Source organism: Aythya marila (genome assembly GCF_965140915.1).
Source record: "Aythya marila genome assembly, chromosome: 23".
Classification (NCBI taxonomy): Eukaryota; Metazoa; Chordata; class Aves; order Anseriformes; family Anatidae; genus Aythya; species Aythya marila.
Window position 1 is genome coordinate 7,285,998 of NC_139064.1, and position 20,362 is coordinate 7,306,359.

General features: G+C 48.2%; 1 protein-coding gene across 1 annotated transcript; it reads left to right on the plus strand.

The window, feature by feature from the left end:
• Positions 1 to 5,270: 5,270 nt before the first annotated feature.
• FEZ1 (fasciculation and elongation protein zeta 1) lies at positions 5,271 to 19,784 on the plus strand. The gene is made up of 10 exons (XM_082778103.1): positions 5,271 to 5,323; positions 8,102 to 8,396; positions 12,260 to 12,356; positions 13,646 to 13,735; positions 14,370 to 14,571; positions 16,103 to 16,374; positions 17,297 to 17,377; positions 17,784 to 17,859; positions 18,601 to 18,666; positions 19,641 to 19,784. The coding sequence occupies exons 2-10, from the start codon at positions 8,122 to 8,124 to the stop codon at positions 19,655 to 19,657; spliced, it is 1,176 nt and encodes a 391-aa protein (XP_082634229.1). The 5' UTR covers positions 5,271 to 5,323; positions 8,102 to 8,121; the 3' UTR covers positions 19,658 to 19,784.
• The last annotated feature ends 578 nt before the right edge of the window (positions 19,785 to 20,362 follow it).

Genomic DNA, 20,362 nt, shown 5'->3' on the forward strand with positions numbered 1-20,362 from the left:
GCTTGAGTTGTCTATTTCAACATAATGCATGACTTACTAGGAACAAGAAACATGTCTCTGAGTAAACCCTTCCAGCACATGGGAAATTTCTGCAGCACATAGCTTAGGAACCTATCTGTACAACCAGCTGTGGAAAAAAAATGTGCTGTTATTGTCAAAAGAACAAGCAGGATCAGCAGAAAATGGGGAGTCTGAATTAGCACATGACATGTGCAGTCCTTGTGTCATTATGCTCAGTGGCAGCGATGGACAAAGTACAGACAAAAAAACGCTGGAGAGCTCTTCCCTGGTGGCTCCTACCACCGAAGCTCCTTCCCGGTGCTGCAGTGGAGCTTTTGCCCCCTCTTTTGGTTAGGGAGATGTAGGACAAGGGGAGGGAGCAGTTCTGCAGGTCTAAGATTAAAGGGACATAATGGTGTGACTGCTAGACATGACCCTTCAAGAAGTAGTAGTGTATTGATTTTCTGGTTTAACTGATTCATTCTTACCAGGGTATTCCCTTAACCCTCAGAGCAGTCTTTCCTTCTGGACTGGACATAGAACAACTAAAGAAGAAAGTGGTTTGCAGCAGCTTACTGTGGCCTGGTGCTGCAGTAAATAGGACAGGACTTGGGATGAGACTTTGACCAGCTACTAGACTCTTAATCTTTTTTTTTTTTTTTTTTTTTTTTTTTTTTTACCTCTGTTTAACTTTTTTTCATTGTTTTTCTTGGCTACCATGTGTCTTTGATGGGGAAATGGCTGCAGTTAAATTCTTTATTAGTGTTAATGGTAATTCATTACTCATCAGACCAGCACTACTAGGAATCTGCACAAAGTCTAGCACTTATGCATTCAACTTATATCCTCCCATACACCATGTGTTTATGAGTTGTCTGTAAAATTACAATAGCAGTTTGTATTAGCAAGAGTGTTTTCACATCTGTTTTGGGAATGGCTGAACAATACAGCATCTTAAATGCTGGTAGACACTAGTAACAAGCTAATTCTGTTACAACTACTGGCCCTGAAATACCTGATCAACTGGAAGTGTTGAGAAGGGAATCCTGCTGTAGCCAAGGAGTATGTGAGAGGTTTGGGTACTAAAAATAATAGATTTAAACTTTTCTACCAAGTTTGTATTGGAATGTCCCTGGAATTTTTTAAAGGCAAAAATATAAGCCATGAAAACCACTGGCAAGACCATGGTATGTGCTATGGGGTGCTAAGGCATCTAATACGAAAACTCACACTTGTTTTTTGTTGATATCCTTGGAGACAGGTATGACATAGACACAAATCTGCTGGGAAGATCAAAGATTTTGTAGATTATGACAGTGGTTTCTAGTTGATCTAATTTGAAGTCCTGAGTATGAAGGTGAGAATGGAAGAAAATTTTGGAGGAGAGAGAGGCAGGGATGCTAACTGCAGAATGAAAGGTTAACATGATGTTTGGGCCAGGAAGAGCAGCTACACTTGTCCACTTGTTGATAGAAGAATGTGCTTTGGTCCTCTCATTTTTAATAAATTTGCTTTCTTCACAGATTTTCATTACGATATATAGTATAGCTTTTTGATGGGGGTTAACATAAATAAACGGAAAGAAGAAAAGAAGAAAACTACAAAAGATTTTGTAGATAACATACATGCTATTTTGTGTGGTTGGTCATGTCTCTTTTCATTTATTTCCATATACAAATTTTTAAGCTGTAAGAGTTTTGTTCTACTCAGAGCAACCTTAGGGCGTGTCGTGGTTTAACTAGGAAGAAAATTAACTCAGTTCTAACTGAAACCAGGACAGGGTGCTATCAGGATCTCCATGTCAGCTGGAGATTTCTTTAAATAGATTTCTATGTAAATGTTTGTGAGCTCTTCTATTTACAACTTCTGAACCTACAAGATAGCAGAGGGTTGTGTTCTATTACTGTTTTACCTTGATTAATATCAACTATGGAAAGCTTGTTTTGGATGTCAGTCATTAAAATTTGTGAATCCTACAGTAAATTCCCCAGGGAAGTGGTCACTGCACCGAGCCTGTCTGAATTTAAGAAGAGATTGGACTGTGCACTTAGTCACATGGTCTGAACTTTTGGGTAGACCTGTGCGGTGTCAAGAGTTGGACTTGATGATCCTTAAGGGTCCCTTCCAACTTAGGATATTCTATGATTCTATGAAATTACAGTAAACATTTTCCAGAAACAGGGATAAATCTCCCACCTTCTCTTTCCCATTCCAATGCATTTTTAAACTGTAGAAAAGTTCAAACCTCCTTTAACAAAAATATCCTTTTTAGATCTGTACGGATTCCTTTGCAGTTGATTTCTTGGCTCAAGACCCAGGGACACATCAGCAAGGCTCCTTCTGGTGCATTGATCATGGCTGGCCACCAGGTGCCCACCACGCCACTCTCTCCTCCCTGTCCCCATAGAGGGAGAAAATGCAACGGAGAAGCTCATGGGCTGAGATAAGGACAATTACCATCATGGGCAAAACAGGCTCGACTTAGGGAAGGTTAGTTAATTTATTGCTGATTAATAAGGGAGTAGAACAGTGAGAACTAAAATATAACTAACACACCTTCCTCCCAGCCTGCTTCTTCTCAGGCTCAACTTCCATCTCAATCCTTTAGCTCCTCCTGTACTGAGCTGGGCTTTTCTTTCCTTTCTTAACCCTGCTCTCCCAGAGCCCTCACAGCTCTCTGCAAGGATTTTTGGTGTTTGTCTGAATGGTCTCTGGTTCCTCAGGGAAAGCTTTAAGCCAGGGCTAGGAGATTGTTTGCTCCAGAGATCTTCTAGAGCATTGGTATCCAAAGGAAGTGCAGGAAGAAAATGTTGGTTCTTCTATTTGTATTGAATTTTTATCTGAAAAATGAGAAAATAAAACGGTGTGCATGTCAAAGGGGCTTGTGGGATGCCAGGCGCTTGGTGTCCTGGGGTCTTGTGCTCACAGCATGGTGGGGGCAGCAGTGGTGCCCTTGCTCGTTTGCTTGCTTTCAGCTGTTGTGACTAACTGTGCTTTGTGTTAGGTGGATTTACAGATCGTGTTTCTTAGTGGTAGCTACACCGTCCTCGAAATGCATATTGAAGATGCAACTGACAACGCCAGTGCAGACAGGCAGTGAGGAAGAAGCAGAACTGGCACTTCTCTCCTCAAAGGAAACCTTTGTCAGCCACATGATGGAGTAAAAGCAACAATGATCTAATGAGATCTGACAAGAATTTGGCCATAAATATTCAAAAAAATATTCAAGAAGGCTGTTTGAAATATGGATTTACATAACCCTTACCCTAACGGTGTATTGTACCTTAAGACGTGAGCCACCACGACCAGCAATGAGCATCCAGGACAGAGACAAGCTGCTTTGGTCTCTTCAGTGATGCATCATGCTGCACATACTCAAACCACTATTTCGCAAAATTACCCTAAGCTTAATGATCCATGTTTTGGAGCCTTTTTTTGAGGTTTCTTATGCAAGGTAAAAAGCCATGTAGTGGTGGAGAAACCTTCGTTCTTCCTAATGCAGTAAAAACAGGTGAGATAATGAATGGAAAGCGATTTGGTGACGTGCAGAAGTGCATGCCTTTGCCTGCAAATGTTTCTGGGAGGTGCTCAGGAAGTGCTCCTGGGGATCAGAAGAAAGATGAGGCACAAATGATGGGGTGCAGGAGGCGTGCAGTACAGCTGGGTGAAAGCACCAATGTCCCTGGCCTTGTCTGGTGGCATTTGCTGGTTTCTGCTTCAACAGAAAACTGCTTGAAGAAGGACTCTGGTGGGCCAGTGAAGTAAAGACCTGTGGGAGAGGACCGGTTCTCAACAGTAAATGATTTCTTTAACAAAACAGTGTTTCACAGAAAAACTCTGTCAGTGTAACTGCTGGTGGAGTGGCTACTGTGACCAGAATTAAAAAAGGTGCTAGGGTGAGGTTACAGGGACAGGGACACACCGGGAAGTCAGCATCAGCCCTGGGCAAGCTAGCACAGCAAAGGTGTTGGAGCTAGAAATTCCTGGGGGATGTCATGGATGTGGTTAACTTCATAAAATAAAGTGAATAGGACAGGACAGGACAGGACAGGACAGGATAGGATAGGATGGAACAGGATGGAACAGAACAGAAAAAAATAAAACAACATGAAATAAAATGCACCAAGACCTTTACATAGTCAGATTTTCATAATGCTTTAATTATGAAATGGGAAGAGAAAATATAAATCCATTGTACCACCCAGAAGTTTGCTGGTTTTCTCATGGCAAAGTGCTTCAAAGAGCTGTTGAACTGGAAAATGCAGCTTTTCTTCCCCAAAAGGCCAGTGCTCCTGGTGTGCTGAGCTCTTCTGCAAGGACAAGCAGCTGTCACGAGTGTGATGTGTCATCTACACAAGCTCTCACATCCATAGCCTTAAAACCTTGGCAAACAAATTTTCTAACCCATTAATAATCTTCAATCTTCAGCGTGTTTTGAACCCATTTGTTAAAACAAACAAACCGACAAACAAACAAACAAAAACACAAGACCTTCACAATAGTTCACAAGACTGATTGATCGACAGCAGGGAGGATGGAAATTTCCAGCTGAATTCCAACAAAAACTGCTGCAACATTTCTGGAAAACGAGTATCAGGATGCAGCAAGCACAGCGACAGTGCGCGGCCTCCCTCAGGACCCAGCTTTGTCACCGACAGCCATTGCGGCCAGCACCGAACCAGCAATTGCTGCACGTCCACCCACTGAGCCAGCGTTGTAAAGGATGAGGATGTGGCCACTTTGCAGAACTGGATATTTTGGGGGGATATTTTTGAGGAAAAAGGGATGGATTGTAACACTGAGAATTTTTTAAGATGTTATTTCCTCTTTGTTTCATCAATTTTTATGCCTTTTTTTTTTTTTTTTTTTTTTTTTTTTTGTCTGCTTTAATAATGGCTGCAATGTATTCATATGCTTGGGAAAGTGCATGAATAAATAAATATATATATGGGGGAGGGGGAGGCGAAAATTGTGTGTTGGTGGGGATGCATGACCCCCAAAAAGGCTGGGGACCTCTGCTGCATCTGCGAGGAGGGGGAGGAGGAGGAGGATGAAGCCGGGGGGGCGAGGATGAAGGTGAGGATGAGGGGGAGGACGATGAGGAGGAGGAGGAGGACGAGGGGGGAGGGAGGATGCAGCCGGGGCCTCTGCTGGCCCCGCTCCCCCCTCCCCCTCCCCCTCCCCTTGCCCTTCCCCCGGGGGGGGGGCGGGCGGGTAGGCTCCTGATGACGTCACCCCCACCCCCCTCCCGCATCGGCGCGTGCGTAGCTCGTCCCCTGCCCCCCCCAGCCCCCCCCGGCGCGCGGAGGATGCGGGGCCGCAGGTGGGTGCGGGGACGGGGGGCACAGAGCGACCCCCCCCGGGGTGCGCTGCGGGCAATGCGGGGTTCATGGGGCCGCACGGGCTGGGGGGGGGGGGGATTTGAGGTGCAGCCGGGAGGGGGGGGGGGGGTGACCACGGTGGGGGGGCGCACGGGGCGTTGACATTGCATGGAAGCACGGGGGAGGGGGGTTGCTTTTTGGGGTGCAGCTCGGTGCTTTGCGCCCCCCACCCCACCCTGGGGGAAGGCGTGCGTTGTGGGGTGCAGCGTTGCGGGGGGGGGGGCATCGAGGGGCGAGCTCGCGGGGAGGGGGGGGGGCGGCTCGCACCGCAGCGGTGCATGGGGGGGGGTGCCACCTTTCCGACCTCCACCCCCCCCCACCCCCGCGGCTGGGGGGTGCGTTGGGCGTTGCGGGGCAGTGCACAAGGTGTGTGGGGGGGATGCAGCACGGAGGGGCGTCGCTGTGGTGCGCTGTGGCAGGGGGGGGGCTTCTTCGCGGGGGTGGGGGACACCAGGATGCTGCGTGCCCCGGGGGTGCCCGATGCGCATCAGCATCCATGCAGGGGTGGTGCACTGTGCGCTGCGCACGCGCTGCACGGGGAGGGGGGGCATGAAGCAGGGGGAGGTGATTTGGGGCTGTGGAGGCGTTTTGGGGTGCAACGGGGGTGGTAGGTGTGGGGGGCGCATGCACAGAGCTGCACGTATGGGGGGGTTGCTGGTAGGGGGAGTGCATGCGCAGTTCACAAGTGCAGGTGTGTGCGTGCAACAGGGAGCTCGGGAGGGGCAGACAAGGGGGTGGATGTGAATGGTGCACAGGGCACACGTACAGTGCGTGGGATGGGGCTGCATGCGTGTACAGCAGTGCTTGCATGTACAGCGGTGCATCCATGTACAGTGGTGCACACACAAGAAGGCATGTGTGTGTGCAGTGTGTGCTCGCACCCCTGTGCATGCAAACATGCTTTGCACATACCCCCTGAGCATGCATGCAGCATAAGGGTGCACCCCACGCCTGTGCACCCCTGTATGTGTGCACTGTGCCTGCATGTGCAGGGCTGCATGTGTGCAGAGCTGAAGGCAGGCACAGGAGGTACCTGCTCAGTGCACACGTCTAGGGCACATCACCCGTGGGGTGTGGAAGTCCCTGGTGCATGCATGCAGGGGTGTGTGTGTGCATGCATGGGGACACGTGTGTGTGGAGGTGTGTGCATATGTGCATAGGGCTCACTTACATCTATGTGTGCATGTACCCCTTGCACATGTGCACCCTGACACTCATGCACTCCCCAGAATGCATGCAGCATGTGTATGTACAGTGCACAGGTGCACCCTCATGTGCATATGCCCCTGTGCAGGTGTGCCCCCCTCCAGATGTGGGGGTGCATGCATGTACAGGGGTGTGTGCCTATAGGATACTTACGGGATACTACTAAGATGCTACCAGGAGTTTACTAAAATGCCGTTAGGATACAGTGAAGATAGTGCTTGGGTACTTCCTGGATGGCACTAAGGTACTGGCAGGATACTATGTGGATGCTGAGTAGGTACTGTAGGAAGTAGGGCACAACCAGGATGCTGTCAGGACACTACAGAATTATTACCAGGATCTTTCTTGGGATGATAGTGCAATACTATTGCGACATTAGGAAGGTGCCACTGGGCTAGTGCTAACATACCTTCAGGGTACTCTCAAGATACTACAAATGATAGCGTTAAGATGCTTTCGGTGTAGTAACATGGCAGGACTAGGACATTCTTAGGATACTACCAGGATCTTGCTGAGATACAGTGGACACACTAGTAAGATTAGCAGGACATTATAAAGTATCACCATGATACTTTCAGGACTCTACTAGTAATTTATTGCTAGAATCCTATCAGGATACTACTGAGATTCTGTCAGGGCACTACTAACATATTACTAGAATATTATTGGAACTCTACAAAAATGCTTTTAGCACATTGATAAGACACTATGAAGGTACTACTGAGATATCAGTAGAATATTCACAGGAAAGCACTAAAATAATAGATATCTGGATTTTACATTGCACTACTGAGATACTATCAGAACACTGCTAACATACCAGCCATATACTGTTAGGATCCTATCAGGTACTACTGTGATACTTTCAGGACACTATTAAGATATGACCAGGATGCTATCAGGATGCTCCTGACATAGAATCAGAGTACCGCTATGATACTGTCACAATACTGATAAGGTGCTTTCAGAACAGAACTCAGTTTTTAGTAGGATGCTGTCAGGATGCTACTAGGGAGGATACTTCTGAGATACTACTAGGGAATGATAAAAGGTATTGGTAAGATGCTTCTGGAATACTATCAGGGCAACACTCGAGGTTAGAATACTGTCAAAACATTGCTGATACCAGTATGATACTTTGATGCCACTACTAAGGTACTAGTGATACAGTAGGAGGATACTGCTGAGATACTAAAAGTTCAGTAATAAAGCTGGTGATGTGATACTGTTGACATACTGTCAGGGTAGCAGTAAGATACTCTAGGGGCTTTTAAAATACTTTGCTACTAATAGTGTTGGGATAGTACTTAGAGACAATCAGCATATTACTTTAGCACTACTAAGATGCTATGAAGACGGTAATAAGATGCTGTAGGGATGCTGCTAAGTTACCCCTGGGACACTACTAGCCCTGTACTGGGGTTACAGCCAGCACAGTGCAAGCCAAGGGAATTGGGAGCCCGGCTGGTGTGACCCTGAGCAGCAGGAACCTCACAGGTGCCCTCTCCCTACAGCTAAGGTGGGGGCAAGGAGGATGGAGGCACCCCTGGTAAGCCTGGAGGAGGAGTTCGAGGAGGGGCCTGGGGACGATGGGGGGACCCCCCGGCGCACTGCGGACCCTGCACTGGCCGAGCTGGAGAGCTTCTCAGCTGAGATGATGAGCTTCAAGTCGATGGAGGACCTGGTGCAGGAGTTCGACGAGAAGCTCACTGTCTGCTTCCGTAACTACGATGCCGCCACCGAGGGCCTGGCTCCTGTGCGGGGCCGCCTGCAGGCACAGGAGGAGGAGGAGCGCCTTCAGGACGAGGAGTGAGTAAGGCCCCTTCCTCCCAGAGATGCCTGCCTCTGCACCCCTGTGGAGTCTGGCTCCCTGCATTGCAGCATGGTCATGCAGCATGCTGAAGTAATGTTGTAGTAACCTGTGGGTAAGCCCCCTTGGGGCCTGTGTGCCTTCTTGAACCCTTGAGAGGCTTCTTCCACATGCAGCCCAACACCTCGCATCATGGCAAAGCTGTGCAGTAGCATGGAGTAGCTGTGTAGTATCCTATGAGTAGGGCACTGTTGGGCCTGCATGCCTCCTTGCAACGTTATGAGATACACACATGCGGCCGCAGCACACAAACCACCACTGCAGCATGGTTAATGCAGTGCATCAGAGTAAAAACATTGTATCCTATGAGTAAAGCACCACTGGTGCTTATGCAATTGCATGCTCGCAAGATGCCCTTTGCATGCAAATCACATCACTGCATTGCAGCTTGATCATGCAACACCTTGGAGTAGCTGTGTAGTATCCTATGAGTAGGTACAGCAGGGTGCTCCATCTGGCATTGCAATGGGCCACAGCAGGCCCAGACTTTGTGACTGCAGCAGGGGGTGGTTAAGTGTAAACTTAGAGTAAGGTGTGAGTAGGGCTCAGCCTCCTCCTTTCAACATGCAAGCAGTGCACCAAGGCGGGGCAGCCAATCTGGAGCAAAATCTGCCCAACCTTGCCTATTTGGCCAAAAATGGTGGCATTTGTACTGAAATCTTAATTTTCCTTAGAAACCTTTTTTTGTTGTTGCAAAAATGCCATTTGGGGACAGAATTTGCCTTTTTTTTTTTTTTTTTGAGTGGTGTTTGTCTATAAACGCCTTTCTAGTGGATTTTTTTGTATGTGTTTAATTGGGATTTTTCCCCAGGCTGCAGTTCCTAATGCTAATTTTTTCACCAAGCAAAGTGGTTGTTTTCAACCCAAAAGCTCCCAAATCTTTTTTTTTTTTTTTTTTTTTTTCCAGAGAAAAATCAGTAGTTTTTCAGAGAAAAAATGTGTTTTGGCCTGGTGCCGGGAGCACCGCGCTGTCGCCGGCAGCCGGCCCACGGTGCTGCTTTGTGCTGCTTATTGTGTCATTTTGGGTCAGTTTGGGCAAAACAGGCTTTTTTTTTTTCCCACTCTTGAATGAGCCCTGTGTGCATGGGTGGAGGATGGGCTGAGGCCTTAAAGGCACTATTTTCCACTAATTATTAACCAATTATTTCCAAAATTAACCCAGAAATCTCCTTCCGTTGCTTGCCTGGCTCTGCAAGGTGCTGTCCCTTTAAAAGCAGAAAAAAAAAAAAAGCAGATATAATCACTTGCTTTTTCCTTATTTGTTGCAGTTTTGTTGAAACTGGGAATATATATATTTTTTAATGTGCGTTTTTGTGTATTGATTTGTGAAATATATGAATAAGGGAGAAATTAAGATCAGGCAAGGAGAGGGATGAGATGAATTCCTAAAATTGATGTTTTGGTCATTGGTTTGGGACTGGGGGCATTTGGGGAGGGGCGAGCTGTTTTGGAATGGTTTAGGGGGAATTGGGACGTGTGTGGATGTGGCACTGTGTTGGATGGGTTGGACTAAAACTTCAATTTGTTGCGGTGGAAATATGGGTGGTTTTGTCTAAATTTAGGGGAGGAGGTGTCAAGACCTGGGAAAATACATGGGGGTTGGTGTTCTAACCTTGCCTATTTTCCCATTTTTGACCTTTTTCCCTGTGTTGCCACTTTTCAGCAATTTTTCCCCTCTTCTTCCATATCCAGTTGTCCCTATTTATTTTTTTTTACTTAATTCCCATTTTATCCCTTTTTATCCATTTGACATTTTCCTCGTACTTAATTTTTTCTTACATTTTCTTTTTCCTCAATTCCCTTCCCCCCTTTTTTTCGTTTTATCCCTTTTCTCTTTCTTTTTCCTATTTTCCTCCTTCCACTGTCTAACCTCATTCTCCATTTTCCCAATTTTTCTTTCCCCACTTTTTTCTACTTTGTCATTTCCCCCTTTTTTTTCCTCTTTTCTCATTTCTTTTATTTCCCATCTTTTATTCCCATTTTCTTTTCCATTTTTCTGCCCTTTCCTCCTTTTTACCTCTTTTATCTTTTTTTTTTTTTTTTTTTCTCTATTCTTCATTTTCAGTTTTTCTCCCCTCTACCCTCCCTCTACTATTCCCCATGCACCTTTTTTTGGTGAAATAGGGCAAAACTGGCCCGGCCCTGCGGGGGAATGTGGGCAACACAGTAGTGTTGGCAGGGAGCTCCGGGCAGCTGCCATGGTTTGGGGTGTTTAGCACAGTTTTGTGGAGTGACTTGGGGTATTTCAGGGCCATGTTTCATAGATTTTTTTTCTAGATTTTGTTTTGGTCTGTTGCAGTTTATTTTGGAGTGTCAGATGAATTTTGGGGTGTTCTATTTCAGAGCTGTTTTGCAGGGTGGCTTCAGGCATTTCACTGCTGTGTTCTGGGGCAGCAAACCAGGGTATTTTGGGAGGCTTTGAGGTTTTTTTGTTTGTTTGTTTTCAGGGTATCACAGCTGTGTTTTGGGGTGTTCCAGGGCAGTTTTGGAGGGTTTCAGGGCATCAGGGCAATGAATCTGGACAGTTTTGCTGTCACTTGGTGCAGTTTTGGTTTATTTCATAGCAGTATTTTTGGGTGTTCCAGGTCCAATTTTGAGGGAATTTCAGGGCAGTTTTGGAGGTGATTTAGTTTTTTTTTTCAGGGTGACAGTTTGGGGTGTTTCAAAAGGGCATTTCGGGGCACTATGGGGTGTTGTGGCTGCATTTTGGGTCATTTCAGCATGATGCAGGACAGCATTTTTGGGGAGTTTTGAAGCATTTTGGACATTGCAGAAGCTTTTCGGGGTGTTGTGTTTCTATCATTGTCTTTTGGGGCAGTTGGGGATGTTCTGGAGCAGTGCGGTGGCATTTTGGGGGTGTTTCAGAACAGTGTTTTGGTGCTTCTGGAACAGATTTCTGAGGCATTCTAGAAATGATCTTAGTCTAAGGGCAACATTTCATTTTTTGATTCTTTAAGAGTGGCGTTTTGGGGTGTCAGGGCAGTATGTTGGGGCACTTGAGAGTGTTTTGGGATGCTGTTAAGGGACAGAATTTTAAGATATACAAAGGTGTTCTGGTGCAGCATTTTGGGGCATTTTGGAGCATTTCAGGGTAGTGTTTCAGAACAGCATTTTGGGAAATTTCTGGGTGTTCAAATGTTGTATATTGGAATATTTTGGGGCATTTGAGGGTATCTGTGGTTGTTCCGGGGTGGTGTTGTATCTCTGTGTCTCTGTGGAGCATTTTGGGTGTTCCAGGGCATTTTGAGATCCTTTGGGGCTTTTCAGAGTGTCTTGAGACATCTCAGGGCTTTGGGGCAGTGTTTTAGTACAGCATTTTGGAGCATTTCTGGGGCTTTAGGGACTTTTTCATTTTTTGGGTGGACATTTCAGGGCATCCGGGCAATGTTTTGGGGTGGTATTTGGGGATATTTAGGAGTGATTTAGGATGGCGTTTTGGGGTGTTTGGGCTCATTCAGAGCATTGCTGTGGCCTTTTAGGGGTGAAGTTACAAAATGATGTCTTGGGGGCATCACAAGTGTTGGGATATTTCAGGGTAGAATTGCAGAATGATATTTTGGGATGTTTTAGGGTGTTCTGAGGCAGCATTTGGGGTGATTTGGGATGTTTTGTGCATCTGAGTGATGTTTCAGGTTGTCTCCATGCATCGTTTTGGGGCATTTCTGGGTGTTCTGGGGCTGCATTTGGGGCTACTTTGAGGCATTTCGTCATGGCATTTCAGGATGGCTGTCTGGAACGCAGTGCTTCTCGGGGCATTTTGGGCCATTTTGGCAGTTGCCGCTCACCACTCACCTCCCTGCAGGGTCTGGGATGCCCTCACTGATGGCTTCGCCCCCCGGGACTCCCCCCGACCCTGGCTGCACCCTGAAGCTGAGGCCCCTGATGGCACCGACCCCCAGGTATGGCTGTGGCACCCTTAACACCCCAAAACCCTCCTGTCCCCATGTGACCTCCAGTGATGATTGACAGTTGTTAATCAGTCCCAAGGCTTAGCGACCATCAGGGAGGGAGCTGAGCCAGGGTGCTTCAAACCACCCAGAAATAGTGTATTTGGGGGGCTGTTCTTTCATGCAACACCAAGACAATGACACTAAAACAGGCAAGATTAAGTGCTTGGTTTGGCAATCTGGTCCCTGCCAATCTGTCCCTAAGCTGGGGGTAAGGTGGTGTATTTTGGAGGGAGAAAATAGTGTTTACTTCTTTGTAGTGAGTGTGTGCTGTGAGTAGCTGTGTTTGGAATTGTGGGAGGGCAGTAAAAATGTCCCCAAACCCACTGAATTAAGCCCATTTGGATGTCACACAACCTGTCACTAGAGAAGGTGAGGAGAAAGTCCATTTCCTGGTTTATTTTCTGCTAAAAAAAAGCAAAATAACCTTTGAAATATAGTAAAAAAGATGTCTCCCCATCCAACAACTTAGTTGTTCACACCCCTATCCAGCATCCCTCTCTGACATCTCCCTGCCTAATGTCCCCATCCAACATCTCCATCAAGCCTCTCCTCATTTAACATTTCCATCCCATGTCCGATATCTCCCCTTCCAACATTCCCATCATCTTCATCCAACGTGTTCGTTATCTCCCCATCCAGCATCTCTTTCTGACATCCCTCTGCTTCTCTCAGTCCAATGTCTCCATCCAATGTCTCCCCATCCAGTGTCCACATCCATTGACTTCTTCCATTCCCCTCCAATATCTCCCTATCATCTCACCATCCAATGTCTCCATGCAACATCTCTGCATGCTGTATCTTCGTCAAACTTGTCCCCATCCATTATTTTCACCCAGCATCACCATAATGTGCCCGTCCAACGTCATCTCCCTGTCCAACATCCCCACCCAGCATTTCTATCCAACATCCCCATCGAACACACAGCTGTCTGGTGTCCCCATCCAGTATCCTCAAATGAGGTTTCCATCTAACATCTCCTAAGGCAACGTCTCCATCCAACACCCTGATCCAGTGTCTCCCATCCAGTGTATCCCTGTCCTACCTCCCCATCCAGCATCTCCCTATCCGTTGTCTCCATCCAATATCTCCCCAGTGCAGACCCTGCAGGTAGCACATCCCCGGAGCTGTGGCTCCATGGCAGCTCTCCCCATGAGCTGTGGGGGCCATGTCTGTGTCTGTGCCTGCACCAGGCAGTGTCCATGGTGCCACTGGGGCCACCCAGCTTGTGTCTTCTGCAGCTTTGTGAGAAGGAAGAGGAGGAGGAGCTTGCTGAGAGGAGCGAGCATGACTCAGGCATCAATGAGGAGCCACTGCTGACGGCTGAGCAGGTACCCTCAGCTCCTGTGTGTACCCAAACACCCAAGTGTGCCCATAACACTGGGCTTGCATTGCCCAGGACAACTTCAGCCCATCCCAGTCCCATGGTTGTGTGCTCAAAATGCAAAAAAGGCCAAATCCCATCAGTTTGGAACTCTGTCCCTTCTCTGTGGGCAGGGGTGCAGGACACAGACGTGAGTTGCAAGGGGGAAGCCATATGCAGACAACAGATGGGATGTGTGGGATGCAGAGTTAGAAATGGGGGTGCTGATGTGGGGTGTGGGGGTTGGGTGCAGACCAGGATGTAGGATGCACATACAAGATGTGAATGGACAGCACAGTGCAGGTGCAGAATACCCATGTAGTGTGCAATGTGCAGGTTTGGATTGTGGGGTGCAGATGGAGGGTATGGGGACAAGTATGGGGTGCAGGATGGCGGATGCAACATAGGGTGTAGGGAGCAGGATTCAGGTGTAGGTAAGGGATTCAGCTGCAGGATTCTTGGTGCAGACATGAGATGGTGCAACACGGTGCGGTGCAGGTGGAGGGTGCAGGCAGCAGGGTGCAGGTGCAGGACAAGTACAGGGTGCAGGTGTGGGATGAGGTGGGGTGCAAAGTGCAACTGGAGGGCACAATGCCCCACAGGTCATTGAGGAGCTGGAGGAGCTGATGCAGAGTTCGCCTGACCCTGAGGCTGACCCTGATGGTGATGAAGAGGAGGAGGAGGAGGAGGAGGAGGAGGAAGCTGAGGCTGATGCAGATAGTGGCAGTGGGGGCATGGAGCCCATCCTCCTGCGTGACCTGCACACTTTCTCCCCCACCTTCAACAACAACTGCTCCCATGAAGGTATGGCCAGCAAGACCCAGGCCAGTCCCTTTTTGGGGGAAATTCCCACCAAATTGGGCAAACAAATCTCCAGGTTCCAGGGCTGGCTGGACCCAGTGTTTAAGCACTGTTTGGCCAGAAGAGGGCTCTTATAAAAAAATAAGCCTATGGAGATCTTGCTTTTAGTGTTGCATTAAGTGCACCCTGTGTGTCACCAAGCACACCACACGTTTTGCACGTTTCCCCCTCCTGCATTGTGCATTGTACTAAATGCCTTTTGCTAAATGCATGTAGTGCATTTCTCTAAAACATTTTGCAAAACACTGTGCCATTCATTAAATGTGCTATACCTTGCACTGTTATCACCATCTTTTCTTCATGTATACCAAGCATTTTGCTAAACATACCATGCAGTTCATTAAATAACCTGTGTATTTTGCAAAAATGTCTTATGTGTCCTGCGCTTCACTGTTTGCATCCTGCATTTCAATAACTGCGCTTTCCCCATGACACAATGCATGTGACTGCATGCAGCAGACTCTTCCCTGATCTGTGCATGGTGCATTTTCCTGATTTCACTGTGCATTTTACTGAATGTTTTGTGCACCTCCCTGAATGCACCGTGCCACTAAATGCACTGTGCACCATTCATAATGTGTAGAAAACGTTTTGATGCTTTTCAGTAATTGCACTGGTTTTTTTCCCCCTCAAAGCACCATGCATACATTTCACTAACTGCATGGAGAGTTTCATTAATCTCATAGGCATTTTGCTAATTGCTCTGTGTATTCCCCTAATTACACATAGTACATTTCATTTATTGCACCGTGCATGTCAGTAATTGCACCAAGCAACTCTGTAATTGCTCTGGGCATTTAACTTATGACACTGGGCATTTCAGTAATCGTACTATGACAGTGTTGGGTGTTCCAATAAATTCACTGTGCATCTTCATAATCACAACACATTAAAAAAGTTTCTACATGCATTTCACTAATTGCACTGTGCATTTCATTAATTGCCTCTGTGGAATTTTACTAAATGTAGTGTGTGTTCAAATAATGCATGTCACTAATTGCACCACGTGTTTCACTAATGCACTATGCCTTTCACTGGTTGCACCAGGAATATCACTGATTCCTCTGTGCATTGCACTAATTGCAACAGGCATACCAATAACTGCACGGGGCGTTGCTGTATTGCACCATGCATTGCACTAACTGCACTGGGCATTGCCAAATCGCACTGTGCATTGCACTAACTGCACTGGACATTGCTGTATTGCACCATACATTGCACTAACTGCACTGGGCATTGCCAAATTGCACCATGCATTGCACTAGCTGCACTGGACATTGCTGTATTGCACCGTGCATTGCACTAGCTGCACTGGGCATTGCCAAATTGCACTGTGCATTGCACTAATTGCACTGGACATCTCACCACTTGCACCAGGCAGCCCAGTAACTGCAGTGTGCATGCCACTAATGGAGCAATGCATTTTGCAATCGTGCAATGCATGTCCTGTCTCTAACTGCCCTGCCGGCAGCAGGGCTGGAGCAGCTCTCAGCTGGGGAGCTGGTGGCAGCGGCGGGGCGGGCAGAGGCGGCGAGCCGGGCGCTGTCAGCGGAGCTGGTGGCACAGCTGGCCCGGCGGGACGAGCTGGCCTTCGAGAAGGAGGTGAAGACGGCGTTCATCGGGGCGCTGCTGGCGGTGCAGGGGGAACAGCGGGAGCAGCGGGAGGCCGCTCGGCGCCGCCACCGTGAACGGGGGCTGAGCCTGCAGGGGGGGCGCCCCGAACGCGGGGGACACATGCCCAGGAAGGTGGGAGATGCGGCGGCCATGGGGGGGAGATGTGGGAGGATGGGGGAATGTGGGGACGGGAGGACATGGGATGGGAAGGGGGTCCATGGGACCCTGGGGATGTTGGAATGGGATATGGAGAGGTGGGGACAGGGAAACATGGAGACATGGGACAGGATGTGGGGACATGGGACAGGGTGTGGTGAGGATGGGGAGACATGATGGGATGGGATGGGGTGGGAGACATAAGATACTTGGAATAAAAGGAATACAGGGGAAGGTGGGAACATGGGGACATAGTATGGAACAAGGGGATATAGGAGAGGGGGAGGTGGGGACATGGGGCTAGGTGGATGAGGAATGGGATGGGATGTAGATATAAAATGGGACAGGGATGTGGAATGGGGGGACTTGGGATGAGGGCACATGGAATGGGGACGACATGGGACAGGATGGAGGGACATGGGACAGGGGCATGTGGAGATGGGATATGGGGATATGAGGACGGGAGGTGCGGACAGGGGGACATGGGATGGGATGGTTGGACACAATCCAGGAGATGTGGGAATGGGATGGTGGGACATGGAATGGGGGTATGTTGGAAGGAATGGGGGCACATGGGACTGGGGAGGTAGGAACTTGGGGACAGCATGGGGGGGACATGAGGTTGGGACAGGAGAAGTGGACAATGCATATGGGACAGGGAACATGAAGGGGTGTGATGGGAATGTTGGGATGGGGGGACATGGAGAGGGCACATGGAAATGGGGATGTGGGGACAGGGCGATGTGGGGATGGGGGCCATGGGGATAGAGGGGAGGGGGGCAGCAGGGCATGGGACAAGGCCATGGTGGGGAGAGGGATGTGGGTCAGGGAGATGGGGACATTGGTGTCGAGGGAGGTGTGCAGGTGCCCAGGAGGTGATGTCGTAATGCGTCCCCAGCGCTTCAGCATGGAGGGCATCTCCAGCATCCTGCATTCCGGCCTGCGCCAGACCTTTGGCCCTGCCACCAACGAGAAGCAGGTGCTGCCTTTTTCCCCCCAAATTGCCCAGATCTGTCCCCTTTCACCTGCCCTCTTGCACACCCTATTCCCCTGCATCCCCCAAACCCCATTTTCCCCTTTTAAAATATTATTTAATCTTACAGTTTTGCAACACACTTTTCCCTTCTTTGCAAATCCACCTTGCAAAATCATCTTTTTTTCATCCACAAAATCCTCCCTTCATGTTTGGGCAGTTTTTGCAGCATCCAAATAATTCAATATTCCCCAAATGTCTGCAAATTAAATGTGATTGCAGGAAAGTTGCAGACATACTTTGCATTTGTGCTTTCATGCTGATTTGGTGCAATTTTCATCATCGAAATGAACAAAAATATATAGTTTTGTAGCATGAAGGTGTTTCTGTGGTTATTTTTTCTGTTTTGCAGTACCTGAACACAGTGATTCCTTATGAGAAGAAGGGATCACCCCCCTCCGTTGAGGACCTGCAGATGCTCACCAACAGTGAGTCCTTGCTTGGGCAGTCATTTTGCATCAGAATCAGCCATTTTGCATTGCCACAAGACGGCCGATTTGGGGCACAAATGTACATTGCTGCAGCACCTGTGAGTTTTGCACTGTTGTAACACAGCCAGTTTTGGTTGAATCATAGTGCAGGCTGTTTGAGGTGCAATCAGCCAAATAATGCCATTGCGATACAGCTGATTTGGGGGGAAAACACCCATTTGTATCATGGCAGTACAGCTGCTTTGGGGCACAATCACCATTTTACATCAATACAGCATTGACAATTTTTGGGCACAGTTGTCTGATTTGCAGCACTATGGAAAAACCTATCTGGGGTGAAAATACCTCTTTTGCTTTGTGCCATCATGGCTGATTTGGAGCACAGCTGTTTTTTGCATCACAGTGGTCCAGCCACGGTGGCGGACCCACTTTGCAACCCCCAACACGGTCTATTTGGGGTAAAATTGCCCATTTTGCATCACTGCAGCACAGCCGATCTGCAGCAAGCCCCTATTTTTACACACTATGCCAGTGCCAATTTGGGTGTGAAACACCCATTCTGCATAACCCCAGACTGGCTGACTGGGGGTGAAAAATGCTCATTTTGGATACTGCCATGCTTGGTGCATTGTGGGAGACTCTGGCCGTGTCTCGGATGACTTTTGGGACAGAGGGGAAATTTTGGAGGGTCATGTGGGGGCACAGGGGCTGAGCTCACGGCACTATTTCCCCTTGCAGTCCTGTTTGCTATGAAAGAGGGGAACGAGAAGGTGCCCACACTGCTGACGGATTACATCCTCAAAGGTACCTGCTGACCCTGCACATCCCCTGGTCATCCTCCATACAGCCCCCATGCATTCCTGTTTATCCTTGTGCATCATCCCTCATGCATATCCCACACATCCCCTATGCACCCCTCATGCATTTCCCAGGTATCCTATGTGCATGCTTGTGCCACTGTGCATCCACCATGCTTCCTTTCTGCATCTCCTGTGTATCCTTTTTGCATGCCCTGATTATCCCTCAATGTATCCGCAGGCATCCCTTACTCGTCTCCTGTGCATCCTCTGTGCATCCTTAAGGCCTGCAGGCCTTATGCATCCTCATGCACCCTCGTTGTCCATTCTCCTTCATCCCCTTTGCACCCTTACATTGTCCTTTTGCATCTTTCATGTACCTTCATGAATATCTCCTGTGCCTCCCTCCTTTTTATCCCTTGTGCCCCCATTCATCCCATCTGCTGGACATCAGTTGTGCATTCCGTGTACTCTTTGCACCATCATCTGCCCCTTGCACATCCCGTGTCCCCTCATGCACCTCTTGTGTATGCCTTGTACATCCCTCCTGCATCCCTTTCATGTTCCTTCCATATCCCTTGTGCATCCCATTTGCAGCCACTGTGCAACCTCATGCAGCACTCATGCATGCTTGTGTACCCTCGTGTGTCCTAGTGCACTCGTGCTCATGCTTCCTTGGTGCACACTCATGCACTCTCATGCATACTTGTGCATGTGAGCCCCTAAGTATGCTTAGGCTCCTCTGTGCACCCCCATGCATCTGTGCATACTTACGCGTCCTCATGCAACTTGGTGCATGCTCACGCATCACTGTGTGCCTTTGCAAACCCTTGTACATCTCTGAATGCTAGTGCACTCGTGCCTCCTGGTGCAAGCCTCTCCATCGTTGTGCACCCATCTGCTTGTGCATCATCATGCAGCCCAGTGCAGCCTTGTGCACACCCGTGCACTGGCAAACGCCCATGGCCTCTCTCTTTGCAGTGCTCTGCCCAACCTGATGTGGCGCTGCCCTTGAGCTCCCCCACCCCGGCGCCCCCCAAAATGGGGCCAAACACAAGGAAAACAGGTCGCCTGTGGCCCCCCTGCCCCACACTCCCTCCCTCCCCCCACCTTTTCACAGCTGGAAAATAAATAATTTGTTTCATTAATTAAGCAACTGTCCTCCAGTATCTTCTTTCCCTGCCTGCAACGCTCACTGTATTTTGCAGCTTTTAGATAGAAAAACCAGCTTTTTGAGGAAAATGCCAAGGAGGAAACTGCTTTGAGGCTCATGAATATTCAGCATTTTGCAAAATATGCACATTTTGGCTAGTGAGCTGCTGGGTGCTCATTAGGACATGGGAGAAGTTGGGAGCTTCCATTTTGGAGAGAACCAATCAGATTTGGGGAGTGTTGCTCATTTTGGGTAAGAGTCACTAGTTTGGGGGTACTTTCTCTTTTAGAGAACACGTTCTATTTTGGGGGTGCAGCCATCATTTTGAGTCAACTTGTCTTATTCAGGGGGGAAGGCACTATGGGGAGTTTTGCTCATTTATGGGAGCATCAACTGCTTTTGAGAGTCACACATTTTGGGGAACATCACTTTTTCTGTGGGAAGTAACTCATTTTTTGAGAAAAACACTTTGGAGAAAATCACTAATTTGGGGAACATCCCTCCTTTTTGGGGAACATTATTCATTTTGGTGCACACTGCTTATTTTGAG

Excerpts from the sequence above, each read along its gene's own strand:
- FEZ1 (XM_082778103.1), top strand. The coding sequence starts at position 8,122 with ATGGAGGCACCCCTGGTAAGCCTGGAGGAGGAGTTCGAGGAGGGGCCT. Across the intron at positions 8,397-12,259 it reads GAGCGCCTTCAGGACGAGGA|GGTCTGGGATGCCCTCACTG; the intron begins GTGAGTAAGGCC and ends ACCTCCCTGCAG. Across the intron at positions 16,375-17,296 it reads GGGGACACATGCCCAGGAAG|CGCTTCAGCATGGAGGGCAT; the intron begins GTGGGAGATGCG and ends ATGCGTCCCCAG.